Source organism: Triticum urartu, chromosome 3 (genome assembly GCF_003073215.2).
Source record: "Triticum urartu cultivar G1812 chromosome 3, Tu2.1, whole genome shotgun sequence".
Classification (NCBI taxonomy): Eukaryota; Viridiplantae; Streptophyta; class Magnoliopsida; order Poales; family Poaceae; genus Triticum; species Triticum urartu.
In genome coordinates, this window is record NC_053024.1 from 60,667,621 (window position 1) to 60,685,758 (window position 18,138).

The following is an 18,138-nucleotide window of genomic DNA, read 5'->3' on the forward strand; positions in this document are numbered from 1 at the left end:
CCTTGGATTCACCCGAGATTGTACCCACCACGTCCCAAGCGTATCGGGTATCGAGCACCGTCGCCATCTTCGCCATAGTCAGTCCATGCACGCGCTCTAAGCTTCTCCGGACGACCCACCGGCATTCACTCCCAGATCCAAATGGAGAGGCCCCACACACATCCACACATACCGGACGTAGCTTCTGTCCTCTGGGTTGCATCGTCAAGCTACAAAACAAGTGTAGATGATAAGATGCCAAAATCCAAAGCAGCGCACGTCCATGATATTTGAAACAATGATGTGATATTCACTTACCGAATGGTATAGGTAGGCGAGGCCGGCGGCCCCCCAGCTATACCCTGCATCCCAGTTCGCCAAGAAGTCGAGATACATCTAGAGGGTAGTGTCCCCAGAGCAGTCTGGAAACACTACCTCCGTCAGAAGATACCACAGGTAAGCCCTGGCGTACTGCTCCACCACCCAGGGTTCGGCCCCTTCTGGGCACTTGCTCCGGTACTTCAGGAGCCAGGGAAGCGGGACGCCGGAAGTCTGGTTCTTCTTATCTGGGGGGAAATCGCCGATGAGGGCGACAACCCTGTCATGCCAGTTCTTCCTCTCCAATCGTCATGTCAGAGCATGACCCTCGAGCGGTAGGCCCGTAATCATCCCCCAATCCTCGAGTGTAACCGTCATATCCCCACATGGAAGATGGAAGCTGTGCGTCTCTAGCCGCCACCGATCAGTCAAAGCCGTGAGAGCTGAGTGGACGAGCATCAGCGGCTTGCGCTTGAACTGCAGGACAAAACCCAGCAGTCGGGCTCTCCTGTAGAACGGCGCGTACCGCTCGTCGTACTCCATCTTCACGGTCGTCCCGTGACCCCTCATCCGCAGTGGCGGGAGCATCTGTCGAAATGAAGACCCAAACAATTAGTAAGTTTTTTTCATCAATTCAAAATATTTGTTTTAGGAAGTTACTTACCACTCCGTTCTCAATAAAACGGGCACGATGGCCCTTGTCGAACATAGGGTCAAGCATAGTATACTTGATGCCAATGTCATCCGCAAGAGGTGGCCTCCAATTTTTTTTTGGATAAGCATATCAAAAAAATTAACATGAACTAGGGGACATATAGATGCATAACAAAGGCTCATCAAGGTTCAAATGCATCATATCACATATTTCTCCAACAACATCCAACATGCATCATCTCATATTTCTTAAAAAACAAAAAACATGAACTAGGGTTCATCTTGAGGGGTTCACCGTTTTTACCCGACAAAATCCAGTATTTGCATCATCTAACATACACTACATGCAACAAATATCTCCAATATTCATCATATAATAAATTTTTTGATAACAAAAAAATATGAACTAGGTTCATCTTGAGGATTCATACACTACATATAACAAATATCTCCAATATTCATCATACACTACATCCAATACTTGCATCATAGCATAGGAACATGCATCATCTATCACAACAAATGCCTCCAACATGCATCATATAAAAAACATTCAAATCAAATATGAACTAGGGTTCATCTTGACACAACCATACCAACTAGTGAATAGAGTTCATATCTAACACAATATAACATCTAGAATCGACCTAAATCAATCCTAGGGTTAAAAAATATTCAATTTAGTTCAAAAAGGAGTGATTTGAATCGAATAATGTGACGAATCGAAAGGTGTTTGATTAAAACTAATTGGAGGGATCGAAAGAGCTTACTTTTCTCTCTTCGTGGCCATCTCGACCGCAAAATCCATGAAGAAATGAAGAAGATCGGAGGGGGAGTGGAGGGGATGAGAGAGGGCGAGTTGGAGGAACTGCTCTATTCTTCGTGGTGGTGGTGGGGGGCTGTGTGGGGGGAGAAGGGGGTGGGGGCGGCCGGCCTGCGGTTTATATATGTCCACACCCTACCGCTAGAGACCTCCGCGGTAGGTTCAGACATCCTACCGCCAGGAAGAGCAGCGGTAGGGTGTGACGGAGGGGGCACGGAGGCCGTTATCGCTGCTGACATGGATAAGTTTGCTACTGCCGCAGGTGCTGGTGGTAGGCTATAGGATGCTACCGCCGGGCCTCGTGGCAGTAGGAGGAAGGATCAAATCACGAATTTTTTTCAAACGGTGGTCAGATCTCGATTTTATATCACAAAGGGTCAAAACACGAAATTTGGCCGCCGTGGGGCAAGCCGATGGTTGACTCACAAACACGTCATGTGTACCCTCGACGCCGGGGGTGATGCACCGCAGCTCACATCGAAGGAGACCCGACCAACAGCGCGATACGCAAGACAGTCGGCGGGCGCTTTTGCAGACCGAAAACCCCGCACCCCCGGGAGGGACCCCGTCAGGGAGTGTGGAGGCTATGGGCTGCCCTAGGTCGATTTGCTCGCCCCTAGAGCCTCGGGATTCGCAGCTCTCAAACACGAAGAACAGTGAAGAACGAGAGAGAAAACGGTGGAGAGATAAAACGTAAATTGGAAAAGTAGTATATAGATTTGTTTGATTGTGTGTTGTTCAATCGGCCGTCACCCCCAACATATATAAGTTGCGGCTGGACTTCCCGTACAAGTAAAGGATTCATCTAGGCTTTCCTTACACGAAAAATTACATCAATTCACGTCCTAGAGTCCTAGTTCTATTCCAACTCGGATTCAGTCTGAATCTGGCCGAACTTCTGTCTTCCTCCTTGCGCGTGCCATTGAGCTTGCATACGATCTCCGATCAAGATGACCCAAATATCAAACTTGTGCACCTCGATGATATGAACAACTCTCATGTTGATCACTTTTTCAAATAAGACCATCTTGAATACTTCTCGAGGTCATCTTTACCTTCGAATCGGACTCGGTCTTGTAGTAGACTGGATTATCCAAGTCTCGTAGTGAATTTACAAGCCATATACTATCTCTGATGATAATGACTCCAAAACCAAAGAACCGTCTTGATGATACGCACAACTTCTGTATTGAACACTTCTTCATCCGAGCTAATCTTGATAAACTTTCGGGCACATGTTCAGTTTCACTCGGATTCGAGCTCATCCACTCGGATATTAGAGACTTTCACTCAGACCGTCCGACTAGACTTTTTCACTCGGAAGACAATCTTTCACTCGAATGACTATATTCCCACTCGGGACTATATTTCCACTCAGAAGGCAATATCTTACTCGATCGGCAAGTTTTCGTTCTGATGGTAATCTTTTCACTCGGAATATTTTCACCTGGAGGACAATTTCACTCGGATGACTATATTTTTACTCGGATAATAATAAGTTCATCCGGTCAGCAAATTTTCACTCCACCGGTAAATTTTCACTCGACCGGTAAGTTTTCAGTCGGATGGTAAACTTTTTCACTCGGATTTCCGACTAAAAACACAGCCTGATCTTGTGTTGCCTCCCCAGGTCGCATACTAACTCAGATCGAGACAATTTATATATGAAAATCGATCGCCTTGACGAGACGAAAACTTTCATGCTGAAGACTTTTAGATCTGAGGTCAGCTTCAACAGCTAATTGCTCACACATTGTACCAGACACCCATCAACATGTGTCTGATGTCCAGCGTAATATTTTGATTCCTAGCTGGTCCACACCATTTTGACTATAACTTTTGCATACGAACTCGGATTGAGATGACTTATATATGAAAATCGATTGCCTTGATGATACGAAGACAATTCCTTTAGATTACTCCTTCATCTGAGGTCATATTGAGGGCGTAATCAGCCGAAAAGCACTCAGAACACTAAATTTTGTCACTCGGAGTACAACTTCGGCCACTGAGATGAGGTCGAATGGCGATATCCTAAACATCAAAGTTGTTCCACTCGATGATGTGAAACTTTCTCATGCTGAAAACCCTTTCACTCTGTATCTTGCCAAAATCAGGTGTCAACACATGCCCCCCTGTTTTTCGGCAAAGCTTGCACGCCGAAAAATAATATGCATGGTGTTCGTTCTAAGGACGATGTCAACAGTCCATCGGCCATTTATTTTTCTCGGGGCAATAATTATGTATCGGCCATGTTTGTGCTAAGGGCAATAATCGTATATTGTCCATTGCCTACTTAGGCTTCCTGCCACGCACTCGAGTGGTACTTCTTCAAATATTTGCCATTGAGAGCTTGAGGTAACAATGCCCCTTGTATTGATTCCACCAAATATGAGTTTCCGGGAACAACTCTTGTAATCCTAAAAGGACCTTCCCAACATGGAGACCACTTCCTGAATTTTCTATCTCTTGAACCAATTGGCAGAATCACTTTCCAGACGAGATCACCAACTTGAAAATTCTTCAACTTAACTTTCTTATTGTAAGCTCTTGCAACCCTCAACTTGTCTCTCTCTATGAACTTCAAAGCAGCCAAACGTTTATCAGCAACCTCATCAATATTGTCCATCATCGAGTTATAAAAATCTACTGCCGATAAATCATTTTGTTTGGATATTCTCAAAGCATTCAAATTTACTTCCACTGGTAAAATGGCCTCTTGACCATATACTAGCTCATATGGAGTCACCTTCGTAGCACCATGCCTTGAAATTCTATGTGCCCACAAAGCTTCGGACAACAATTCATGCCATCTCCTTGGATTATCTTCAATCTTCTTCTTGATGAGTTTGATTAAAATTTTATTGCTAGACTCAGCTTGTCCATTAGCTTGGGCATAATACGGAGAGGAATTGAGCAACTTTCTGTTATAAGATTCGACAAACTCTCTGACTTGGTGTGACATGAAAGATGAACCTTGATCTGTAGTTAACGTTTGAGGAGTACCGAATCTATGAATAATGTGCTCGATTATGAATTGAATTACCTCCGTATGTGTCATGTTCTTGAGAGGTACTGCTTCAGACCATTTAGTGAAATAATCAGTTGCCACCAATACAAACCGATGCCCTTTTGAGGAAGACAGATGAATTTCTCCAATGAAGTCTAAACCCCAACCTCTGAAAGGCCACAGTTTGATAATAGGATGTAACATAGCAGCAGGAGCCAATTGAATATCACCAAACTTTTGACAAGCTTCACACCCTTTATAATATCTGAAGCATCCATTAATCATAGTCGGCCAATAAAACCCAGCACGTCGCAATAACCATTTCATCTTGGGAGCCGACTGGTGAGTGCCACAAATACCTTCATGTACTTCTCCCATAGCAACTCTTCCCTGGTCCTTGTCCAAACACTTTAGAAGAACATCATTGAATGTTCGGTGATAAAGACCATCATCTCTCATTGTATACTTGAAAGCCATACGCGGAACAACCCTTTCCACCCTTTCACTCGGGTTGCGCAAGTAAGCAACAATGGGCTTCCTCCAGTCGGAATTGTCATCTGCACTAGATTTTTTGTTAATAACCGAATCAGTGGGTTCTGGTTCGGCCTCTTCTATACTGGTAAGACAAGACATCGGACTTCTAGAAATATGAAACATGCCATGATCAACATGATATCCAGATGCTTGCTGTGCCAACTCATTTGCTTTCCAATTATCATGTCTAGATATATATGCAATGCTAAAACAATCCAAAGTAGAAATTATATCTAGACATTTATCAAGATAAACATTAAGTGATTCGTCCCAACACTGAAAGACTTTGGATATTTGCTGCACCACTAGTAACGAATCACCATAAGACTCAATATGTGTAACACCTATAGCAAGTAACATCTCTAGGCCGAATAACAATGCTTCATATTCGGCTTGATTGTTTGTGCAAAAATATTCTAAGCGGCATGAGGCTTCAAAAACAGCACCATGAGGAGATATATAAACATTACCAACACCTTGGCCATTGCTACAAACTAAACCATCAAAGTATAATCTCCATGGTACTAATGAAACAAGGTTCATATCAACATCATGCTTGTCATTAATCCGATGTTCAACAATGAAATTAGCAACAATTTGGCCTTTCATGGATTTTAGAGATTCATAAGCCAAATCATATTCAATCAAAGCATAAGCTCACTTGCCAATTCTACCACTAAGAATTGGCCTATGCAACATGTATTTAATGACATCGGTTTGACAAGCTACTACACAAGCACTCGGCACTAAATAATGTCTCAGTTTTGTGCAAGCATAATATAAGCGTAGACATAGTTTCTCAATAAATGTATACCTTGTCTCGGCGTCCAATAAGCGTCTGCTCAAATATGTAATAGCATGCTCTTTTCCCTCGGTTTCTTGAGTCAAAACAGCACCAATAACTCCTTCCTCTGCTGCAATGTAAAGCCTGAAGGGTTCTCTATGCTTGGGTGCTTTCATCACCGGAGGAGTGCACAAATAATTATTGATCATATCAAATGCTTGTAGGATCGGAAGTATGTCTAGAGGGGGGGGGGTGATTAGACTACTTGACCAAATAAAAATCTAGCCTTTTCCCAATTTTAGTTCTTGGCAGATTTTAGCAACTTAGCAGAAGTCAAGCAATCAACCTACACATGCAATTCTAAGAGTATAGCAGCGGAATGTAAACCAATTGCATATGAAGGTAAAGGGATGAGTTTGAAGGAGCAAACGCAATGTTGACACAGAGATTTTTTATCCGTGGTTCCGATAGGTGGTGCTATCATACATCGACATTGATGGAGACTTCAACCCACGAATGGTAACGGTTGCGCGAGTCCATGGAGGGCTCCACCCATGAAGGGTCCACGAAGAAGCAACCTTGTCTATCCCACCATCGCCGTCGCCCATGAAGGACTTGCCTCACTCGGGTAGATCTTCACGAAGTAGGCGATCTCCTTGCCCTTACAAACTCCTTGGTTCAACTCCACAATCTTGTCGGAGGCTCCCAAGTGACACCTAGCCAATCTAGGAGACACCACTCTCCAAGAAGTAACAAATGGTGTGTTGATGATGAACTCCTTGCTCTTGTGCTTCAAATGATAGTGTCGCCAACACTCAACTCTCTCTCATATGATTGGATTTGGTAGAAAGAAGATTTGAGTGGAAAGCAACTTGGGGAAGGCTAGAGATCAAGATTCATGTGGTTGGAATGGAATATCTTGACCTCAACACAAGTGTAGGTGGTTCTCTCTCAGAAAATATGTGTTGGAAGTGTAGGCATGTTCTGATGGCTCTCTCCACGAATGAAGAGTGGGTGGAGGGGTATATATAGCCTCCACACAAAATCTAACCGTTACACACAAATCACCAAACTCGGTGGGGCCGAATCATGAAACTCGGTCAGACCGATTTAGTTCAAAATGTGAACATTAGGATTCTCGGTGGGACCGACTAGATCAACTTGATGTGACTAATGTCATTAGGGTTAGGGCACAACGTAATCTCGGTGAGACCGATTACACAAACTCGATGAGACCGACTTTGGTAATAGCCAAACAGATAGTTGGTCAGGCAAACTCGGTAGGACCGATTCGCTCATCTCGGTTGGACTGAAACGTTACGAAAGGGAAGCAGAGAGTTTGCATTGCAATCTCGGTGGGACCGATCGCTCATCTCGGTTTGACCGAAACGTTATGAAAAGGAAACAAAGAGTTTGCAACCCCATCTCGGTGGGACCGAGATCCCTATCGGTGAGACCGAATTGACTAGGGTTTCTGGCAGTGGCTATGACAACTGAACTTGGTGGATGATACGTCTCCATTGTATCTACTTTTCCAAACACTTTTGCCCTTGTTTTGGACTCTACCTTGCATGATTTGAATGGAACTAAACCGGACTGACGCTGTTTTTAGCAGAATTGCCATGATGTTGTTTTATGTGCAGAAAACAAAAGTTCCCAGAATGACCTAAAACTCCACGGAACATCTTATAAAAAATAATAAAAAATCCTCGCCAAAGATGAAGACCAGGGGCCCCACACCCTGTCCATGAGGGTGGGGGCGCGCCCCCCCTAGGGCGCACCCCCTACCTCGTGGGCCCCCTGGAGACCTTCCGACGTCAACTCCAACTCTATATATTTTCTTTCGGGGAGAAAAAAATCTAAGAGAAGAAATCATCGCGTTTTACGATACGGAGCCACCGCCAAGCCCTAAAAGCTCTCGGGAGGGCTGATCTGGAGTCCGTTCGGGGCTCCGGAGAGGGGGATTCGTCGCCGTCGTCATCATCAACCATCCTTCATCACCAATTTCATGATGCTCACCGTCGTGCGTGAGTAATTCCATCGTAGGCTTGCTGGACGGTGATGGGTTGGATGAGATATGTCATGTAATCGAGTTAGCTTTGTTAGGGTTTGATCCCTAGTATCCACTATGTTCTGAGATTGATGTTGCTATGACTTTGCTATGCTTAATGCTTGTCACTAGGGCCCAAGTGCCATGATTTCAGATCTGAACCTATTATGTTTTCATGAATATATGTGTGTTCTTGATCCTATCTTGCAAGTCTATAGTCACCTACTATGCGTTATGATCCGGAAACCCCGAAGTGACAATAATCGGGACCACTCCCGGTGATGACCATAGTTTGAGGAGTTCATGTATTCACTATGTGCTAATGCTTTGTTCCGGTTCTCTATTAAAAGGAGGCCTTAATATCCCTTAGTTTCCATTAGGACCCCGCTGCCACAGGAGTGTAGGACAAAAGATGTCATGCAAGTTCTTTTCCATAAGCACGTATGACTATATTCAGAATACATGCCTACATTACATTGATGAATTGGAGCTAGTTCTGTGTCACCCTATGTTATGATTGTTACATGATGAACCGCATCCGACATAATTATCCATCATCGATCCAATGCCTACGAGCTTTCCATATACTGGTTTACGTTTATTTAATTTCCTTTTGCTACTGTTACAATCACTACAAAATACCAAAAATATTGCTTTACTTTTGTTGCTCTTTTATTACCGTTACCACTACTATCATATTACTTTGCTACTAAATACTTTGCTGCAGATACTAAGTAATCCAGGTGTGGTTGAATTGACAACTCAACTGCTAATACTTGAGAATATTCTTTGACTCCCCTTGTGTCGAATCAATAAATTTGGGTTGAATACTCTACCCTCGAAAGCTGTTGCGATCCCCTACACTTGTGGGTTATCAAGACTAATTTCTGGCGCCGTTGTCGGGGAGCATAGCTCTATTCTTTGAGTCACTTGGGATTTATATCTGCTGGACACTATGAAGAATTTGAAAGACGCTAAGACAACAATTTATCCCTCAACTACGAGGGGAGGTAAGGAACTGCCATCTAGCTCTGCACTTGATTCACCCTCTGTTATGAGTAAGCTTGTGATGCCTAAACCTGCTTCTGCTATTCGTTCTGATATGTCGCATGTTATTGATGATGCCACTTCTGCTATGCATGATATTTATGATGAAACTACTTCTATGCCTGATACTACTGTGCCCCTTAGTGAATTTCTTGATGAACAAATTGCTAGGGCTAGAGAGAAAGAAATTATTGAATCTGAATATATTGATGAAAGTGATGATGAAGATAGGCATGTTATTCCTGAGGGTTATGTTTTTGATATGGAAGCTTCTGCAGCTATTTTAGCCTGCAGAGATAGAAACGAGCTTAAGAGGTTATTAGTTAAATGGAACAAAGAATCTCTTAGAGATAGAATGAGGTCTGACCCTGCTTTTGCTACTTCACCTATTTGTGTTCCCGATAAGGATTATGAATTCTCTGTTGATCCTGATATAATCACTTTGGTTGAATCTGATCCTTTTCATGGCTATGAATCTGAAACTGTTGTGGCACATCTTACTAAATTAAATGATATAGCCACCCTGTTCACTAATGATGAGAGATCTTGCTACTTTTATATCCTTAAAATATTTCCTTTCTCATTAAAGGGTGATGCTAAGATATGGTTTAATTCTCTTGATCCTGGTTGTGTGTGTAGTCCCTAGGATATGATTTATTACTTCTCTACTAAATATTTCACTCCTCATAAGAAACAAGCTGCTTTAAAGGAAATATACAACTTTGTGCAAATTAAAGAAGAGAGTCTCCCACAAGCTTGGGGGAGGCTTCTCAAGCTACTTAATGCTTTGCCTGATCATCCTCTTAAGAAAAATGAAATACTTGATATCTTTTATAATGGACTAACCGATGCTTCCAGAGATTACCTGGATAGTTGTGCTGGTTCTCTTTTCAGGGAAAGAACACCGGATGAAGCTAAAATTTTATTGAATAATATGTTGACAAATGAAAATAATTGGGCACCTCCTGAGCTAGCTCCTGAGCCAATTACTGAGCCTATTCCTAAACCAACTCCGAAGAAGAGAGGTGTTCTGTTTCTCAGTCCCGAAGATATGCAAGAGGCAAAGAAATCTATGAAAGAAAAAGGTATTAAAGCTGAGGATGTTAAGAATTTACCTCCTATTGAAGAAATACATGGTCTTAGTTTACCGCCTGTTGAAGAAACATATGATTTTGATCCATTACCTATTGAAGAACCTCCAGATCTCGATACCCCGACACAGGTAGTAAAGGTAAATTCTCTCTATAGATTTGATGAAGGTGATATTCCTCATTATAAGTCTGCTAGACAATGCTTAGAAGAGTTTGATAATTTTATTGTCAAACAAGAAAACTTCAATGCTTATTTTGGTAGACAATTAAAACAAAATGCTTATATGATTAAACACTTGGGTGATTATATGGCTAATATTAGAGGTGAACTTAAACTTGTTAGCAAACATGCTTCTATGGTTACCACTCAAGTGGAACAAGTACTTAAGGCTCAAAATGATTTGCTCAATGAAATGAATAGTAAGAAAAATGATTATGCTGTTAGAGTGGCTACTAGAACTGGTAGAATGACTCAGGAACCTTTGTATCCTGAAGGCCACCCTAAGAGAATTGAGCAAGATTCTCAGAGAAATAATATTGATGCACCTAGTTCTACTAAAAGGAAGAAAAAGAAAAATGATAGGACTTTGCAAACTTCTAGTGAACCTATTGCTGAACCACCTGAGAATCCAAATGATATATCTATGTCTGATGCTGAAACACAATCTAGTAGTGAACATGAACCTAGTGAAAATGTTAATGATGATGTTCATGATGATGCTCAACCTAGTAACGATAATGATGTAGAAATTGAACCTGCTGTTGATCTTGATAACCCACAATCAAAGAATCAACGTTATGATAAGAGAGATTTCGTTGCTAGGAAACATGGTAAAGAAAGAGAACCTTGGGTTCAGAAACCCATGCCTTTTCCTCCCAAACCATCCAAGAAAAAGGATGATGAGGACTTTGAGCGCTTTGATGAACTGATTAGACCTATCTTTTTGCGTATGCGATTGACTGATATGCTCAAAACTAATCCTTATGCTAAATATATGAAGGATATCATTACTAATAAAAGAAAGATACCGGAAGCTGAAATTTCCACCATGCTTGCTAATTATACTTTTAAGGGTGGAATACCAAAGAAACTTGGAGATCCAGGAGTACCCACTATACCATGCTCTATTAAAAGAAATTATGTTAAAACTGCCTTATGTGATCTTGGAGCCGGTGTTAGTGTTATGCCTCTCTCTTTATACCGTAGACTTGATTTGAATAAGTTGACACCTACTGAAATATCTTTGCAAATGGCTGATAAATCAACTGCTATACCTGTCGGTATTTGTGAGGATGTGCCTGTTGTGGTTGCAAACATTACTATTTTAACGGACTTTGTTATTCTTGATATTCCCGAGGATGATAGTATGTCTATTATTCTTGGAAGACCTTTTTGTGAATACTGCAGGGGCTGTTATTGATTGCAACAAAGGCAATGTCACTTTTCATGTTAATGGTAATGAGTATACGGTACACTTTCCGAGGAAACAACCTCAAGTTCATAGTATCAACTCTATTCGAAAAATTCCATCGATTATATTTGGAGGTTTTGAATTTCCTCTTCCTACTGTCAAGAAGAAATATGATATTCTTATTATAGGGGATGTGCATATCCCCGTTGAGGTAACATAGTGTCATTCGAAATTTCTCCGGTTCCATGTTAATCGGAATGAGTTTGTTAACAAGACCTGATCAACCTTGTTAGTGGATTCTTCTTGATGAGCATGAGATGGATGAAACTAGAAGCACAACCTTCTGTACCCTCTTTATACTTTCTGTTATTTAGTTGAAATAAAGTAAAAATAGTATTTTTCTGTCTGTTTCCTGATTTATCCATGCAATATAAAATTACCCCGAAAATAAAAGTCCTCCAAATGCATGCCAATTTAATATGATTTTTTCGGGAATATTTGAGGATTTATAGTGCAAAAATCACCGCGAGGGGGAGCTGCCACCTGGCCACGAGGGTGGAGGGCGCGCCCTACCCCCCTGGGCGCGCGCCCCTGCCTCGTGGGCCCACGGTGGCCCTCCTCCACTTATTCCTGCACCCATCCTCTTCTTCTTCCTCCCACAAGCACGAATAACCAGCTCAAGCATGAGTTCCAGCCCACTTTGCTGTGATTTTCGATCTCCTTGCTCAAAGCACCTCTCGCAAAACTGCTTGGGGAGATTGTTCCTTGGTATGTGACTCCTCCATTGGTCCAATTAGTTTTTGTTCTAGTGCTTTATTCTTTGCAAATTTGTGTTGCATAGGTGACCATGTTCTTGAGCTTTCATGTCAAATTAATATGCTTCCAAGTAGTTCTAATGCTTGATATAGGCTTTAGGCACTTGTAGGAGTAGTTGCTATCAGTTTTATTGAAGTTGGCTCACTTTTGTTTGAAGTTGCTAAATAATTCAGAAATTTTTCAGAGAAAACAATATGCTTAGGAAGATGTTCCAAGGTGGTTCTTCAAGGAAGCAAGGCCCCAGGCTTGCAATGCGTGATGCTTGATGACCCACAAGTATAGGGGATCTATCGTAGTCCTTTCGATAAGTAAGAGTGTCAAACCCAACGAGGAGTAGAAAGAAATGATAAGCGGTTTTCAGCTAGGTATTCTCTGCAAGTACTGAAATAAGTGGTAATAGATAGTTTTGTGATAGGATAATTTGTAACGAGCAACAAGTAACAAAAGTAAATAAAGTGCAGCAAGGTGGCCCAATCCTTTTTGTAGCAAAGGACAAGCCTGGAAAAAATCTTATATAAGTAAAAGCGCTCCCGAGGACACATGGGAATATCGTCTAGCTAGTTTTCATCACGTTCATATGATTCGCGTTCGGTACTTTGATAATTTGATATGTGGGTGGACCGGTGCTTGGGTGCTGTTCTTACTTGAACAAGCATCCCACTTATGATTAACTTCTATTGCAAGCATCCGCAACTACAACAAAAGTATTAAGGTAAACCTAACCATAGCATGAAACATGTGGATCCAAATCAGCCCCTTATGAAGCAACACATAAACTAGGGTTTAAGCTTCTGTCACACTAGCAACCCATCATCTACTTATTACTTCCCAATGCCTTCCTCTAGGCCCAAATAATGGTGAAGTGTTATGTAGTCGACGTTCACATAACACCACTAGAGGCTAGACAACATACATCTCATCAAAATATCGAACGAATACCAAATTCACATGACTACTAATAGCAAGACTTCTCCCGTGTCCTCAGGAACAAACGTAACTACTCACAAAGCATATTCATGTTCATAATCAGAGGGGTAATAATATGCATATAGGATCTGAACATATGATCTTTCACCAAGTAAACCAACTAGCATCAACTACAAGGAGTAATAAACACTACTAGCAACCTACTAGTATCAATCCCGGACTTGGAGACAAGAATTGGATACAAGAGATGAACTAGGGTTTTGAGAGGAGATGGTGCTGGTGAAGATGTTGATGGAGATTGCCCTCTCCAGATGAGAGGAGCGTTGGTGATGATGATGGCGATGATTTCCCCCTCCCGGAGGGAAGTGTCCCCAGCAGAACAGCTCTGCCGGAGCTCTAGATTGGTTTCGCCTCGTGGCGGCGGAGTCTCGTCCCGAAAGGTTGCTTATTATTTTTTTCTCGACGAAAGACCTCGTATAGCAGAAGATGGGCATCGGAGAGCCATCAGGGGGCCCACGAGGTAGGGGGCGCGCCCTAGGGGGGCGCCCCCCACCCTCATGGATAGGGTGTGGCCCCCCTGGTCTTCATCTTTGGCAAGGATTTTTCATTATTTTTAACTAGATGTTCCGTGGAGTTTCAGGACTTTTGGAGTTGTGCAGAATAGGTCTCTAATATTTGCTCCTTTTCCAGCCCTGGATTCCAGCTGCCGGCATTCTCCCTCCTTATGTAAACCTTGTAAAATAAGAGAGAATAGCCATAAGTATTGTGACATAATGCATAATAACAGCCCATAATGCGATAAATATCGATATAAAAGCATGATGCAAAATGGACGTATCAACTCCCCCAAGCTTAGACCTCGCTTGTCCTCAAGCGAAAGCCGATAACGATAAATATGTCCCCATGTTTAGAGGCAGAGGTGTCGATAAAAATAAAATACGGACATGAAGGCATCATGATTATTCTCATAACAGCAACATATATGGATATTGTCATATGATTTCTTATGCTCAAGTAATAATCCATTCACAATGCTGGGTACGAATCATAAAATTTATTGAGAACCAACAAACTATAATCTCAGTCATTGAAGAAATTGCAATTTATCATAACATCAGAAAGAGTCTATGTCAGAGCTCAAAAGAAAGTCCACATACTCAACTATCATCTAGTCCTTCATAATTGCTAACACTCACGCAATACTTGTGGTTATGAAGTTTTAATCAGACACAGAGAAAGATAGTGCCGGGGTACTGATCCACGGGCACCTATGGGACCGGCGGACCGGGTCCCTTTCGGTTCGGCGGGGGCGGAGATCGTGCAAAGAGCAAATCGAGGCGATACACGCGAGCGATTTACCCAGGTTCGGGCCGCACGGATGCGTAAAACCCTACTCCTGCTTTGTGGTTTGTATTGATTTCTTGCTCGGGAGCGTGGAGTGCTACAGTACACACCAGCAGCTAACGAGACCGAGCGTGAGTGTATCTGAACTAGCTAACAGCTAACCCCCCCTACGTTGCGCATGGGCCTCCTTTTATATGCTCAAGGGGTCACCAACAGGTGGCAACAGAGGCAAAGGGTAAAAATGGAAAAGTGCTGCAGTAGGTACAGCTACCTGCTACAGTGTATCATACCTAACCCTGACGGCAAGGGACAAGGGCATTAAATGCCCGTCTGTGTCGCCTAAACAGTGCAAAAAGGGACCGCCTGGGACGCCACCATTCGCCACGATGGCGATCTTGTCAGCGCCGCTTGCCACCGCACGCTGCTGGCTGCACAGCCTCCCGCCACGTACGTCTGGAAGGGCCCCAGAGCGACACGTTGGTGGATGTGCTGGAGCGCGGGCCCAGAGAGGTGGCTTGCCGCGGCAAGCGCCTTGCCGCTGCCGTTGTCTTGTCGCGTCCGGGAGCTTGTCGCTCACCGGGCCTTGCCGGAACGCGTGGTGCGCCGCGGCAAGTTCCTTGAAGTGCCTTGGGTGGCCTTCCCGGCAAGCTCCTCTTGCCGGGGTCTTGGGATGCTTTTGTTAGCCTTCCCGGCAAGCTCCTCTTGCCGGGGTCTTGTCTTCTTGTCTTGGACACTTTGTTCTTGAATGGCTCCAAAGGAACCCCGGAGGACCTTGGCGGTCACCCGGCAAGCCTTGCCGCGGGATGCTGCGACTGCCCGTGCACAAGTTCGGGATACTAGGGTACCCCTACTCTAGTACACCGACAGGAGCCCCCGGGCCTGGGCCATACACGGTGCCGAGCGCTGTTGGGCCAGGCCCAAAACAGGGCACGGGCACGCGCGGCCTAGGTTACGCCATATCTCACTCCGTATCCACCGCACCTTCCCCGAACGGCACACGTTGGATGCGGCATCGTGGGAGAGGTCGTGGGTGGTTTCTTTATTCGGAAATGCGGAACGTCCGCCCCCTCCCTCTTTATAAGCAGGGGAAACAGGGGTAGTTCGCCCACTCGCCCGTTGCCGTTCCAATCTCAGAAATCTCCGCCGCTCCCTCGCCTTCCCAAAGCAGAGAGAGAGCAGCGCTCCGCCCCCACATCGCCACCAGCACCACCAACGCCGTCGACCTCCTCCACTGCTTCCGCCATGGCTCCAAAAGCCGACAAGGGGAATGCCGTGAAGTCGACCGAGGTGCAGCGGCTCGCGGCGCTGCGGAAGGAGCGGGTCGTCTTCCCCCCAAGCATGGCGCGAAGGAGCTGAGGGAGAACTACTACCTTTTCTGGTCGGCGGAGACGCGAGCGCATCCACGCACGAAGGTACTCCTCGCCGCCGCTTGGAAGAAGGCCCCAAATGGATACCCTTTCTTTTCTCTGTTCTTCTACTGCGGGCTCTGCCCGCCTTTCTCTGAGTTCTTCTGCGACATCATGAATACCTACGGATTCCACCTCCTTGACTTCACCCCCAATGCCGTTCTGACCATGGCAGTTTTCGCACATCTCTGCGAAAACTTTGTCGGAGTCCTTCCCAACGTAGCCCTCTTCCGCCAATTCTTCATACCCCGAGTAGAGAGAGGAGAATCTCTATCCGGCGGAATCGCCTGGATCTCAAGGGCCGGCAAGAAGGAAACGTATCTGGAGGGAGAATTCCGTGGCAAGTGGGAGGAGTGGAGGGCAGATTGGTGCTGGATTGACGAGGAGAACCCGCAGCCATTCACCACCCGGCGCCGAACCCCAGTAGCACGCGGCAGCGATTAGAGTGACGTGGCCCCGGAAGATGACAAGCTGAAGATTGCCGTCACCAGGATCCTGCGTCTCAGTCTTGCCGGGCTTACTGTTGGCGCTGTTGGCGCAGACTTCCTTCGCCGCCGCATCGCCCCCCTGCAGGAACGGGGGAGGCCCACTTGGGAGTTCAAGAACGCGGCAGACATCATGAGGCTGCGGCCGGGCCTCAATTACAACTTCACAGTCCTGGAGCTCAACGCGATGCTTCATGAGCTCTTCAAGTATGACCCCCAACATCCCGAAGTTTTTAGGTTGCCGGGGGCGTCGTTCCGTTGTGCAACAATTCCTCGCTCGACCGCATCCGTGCAATGATGCCGGAGTGCGACTCGCATGGAATTGTGCCAACTTGGCAGGAGCCTGCAGACGACATCGTGCAGCAGTTCTTCGATGACTTGGTGGAAGTGCCAATCTGCTCCGACGAGAAGGAAAGCCTCACCCGCGACACCACGGATGCGGAGATGGCGCTCATCGCAACTAGGCTGGAGGAGGAGGCGGCAGCCGCAGCCGCAGGCGAATTTGGATTCACTGTGGAGGAGGCAGATGCAGCAGAAGCGGCAAGCCGTACCGAGCGAGGGGAGCCTGCCGGCAAGAAGGAGCTTGCCGGGCGTGGCGCCGAGCCGAGTGAGCCCGCCAAGGACACGAGCGGCTCGCTGGAAATCAACTCATCTTCCACCTCGTGTTCAGACAGCCCACCACAAGCAGAGCCTCCATCCCCACCAAGAAGGCGTCTCCGCAAGGCCGGTGACGTGGCGGAGCGGCAAGCGGGTCAACAGTCGCCATGCCGCGTGACACGCTCCACCGTGGCAAACACCGTTGCCGTGGGAGCGCCTCATGCTGCGAAGGCAACTAGAGCGGAGTCTAGCCGGACCACCGCTTCAGTTCCTGCCGCTGCTCACGCCGTGCCGACAGCCGGAGCGGGATCGTCTCAGACCACCGCTACTACTCCCGCCAAGCGGTCAAGGGAAGCTACCCCTCCGCCTCCTCGCGCTGGGCGCGCGCCGGACTTCGACTTCTCCGCGTTCAGCTCTGACGAGGAAGAAGAAGAAGAGTAAACTTCTCTTGCTGTATTTGCATTTCTTCAATCCTTGCTGTTTGTCTTGTATCTGACTTGCTTTTCTCTGAACTTGTTCCTCTTTAGGACTCTGGCCCAGAGAGCGGCAAAGAGAGCTAAGGTCCCGATGATCGTCATCGAGGACGAGCCCACTACGACAGCAGGTGGCGCGCCCGAGACAACCTTGCCGGACCCGTCGACTTTCCTCCAGAGCAGCCCCCAGCGTAAGTGTATGATTTGCTTTCCGCTGCGAGGCGCGCATGGGTACTTGTCTTTGCTGATATCTGCTTGTTGACTTGTGTAGAAGCCGAGCAGCCCCACCAGTAGCCAAGGGGGAATCCCCCAACAAGGGAGAATTCTCCGGCAAGGGAGGGCTTCCCGGTAAGGGAGAAGTCTCCGGCAAGGGAGGGTTCTCCGGCAA

General features: G+C 45.5%; 1 protein-coding gene across 1 annotated transcript; it reads right to left on the minus strand.

The window, feature by feature from the left end:
• Window positions 1-606: 606 nt before the first annotated feature.
• On the minus strand, window positions 607-1,056 carry LOC125546657 (protein MAIN-LIKE 1-like). The gene is made up of 2 exons (XM_048710831.1): window positions 962-1,056; window positions 607-885 (listed from the first exon to the last, which is right to left on the minus strand). The coding sequence occupies exons 1-2, from the start codon at window positions 1,016-1,018 to the stop codon at window positions 607-609; spliced, it is 336 nt and encodes a 111-aa protein (XP_048566788.1). The 5' UTR covers window positions 1,019-1,056.
• Window positions 1,057-18,138: the final 17,082 nt, after the last annotated feature.

What these genes read in the sequence shown, in the direction of transcription:
- LOC125546657 (XM_048710831.1), bottom strand. Translation starts at nt 1,018, where the DNA reads ATGCTTGACCCTATGTTCGACAAGGGCCATCGTGCCCGTTTTATTGAG. An exon ending in GTTTTATTGAGAACGGAGTG is followed by an intron (nt 886 to 961) that starts GTAAGTAACTTC and finishes TCATTTCGACAG; the next exon opens with ATGCTCCCGCCACTGCGGAT.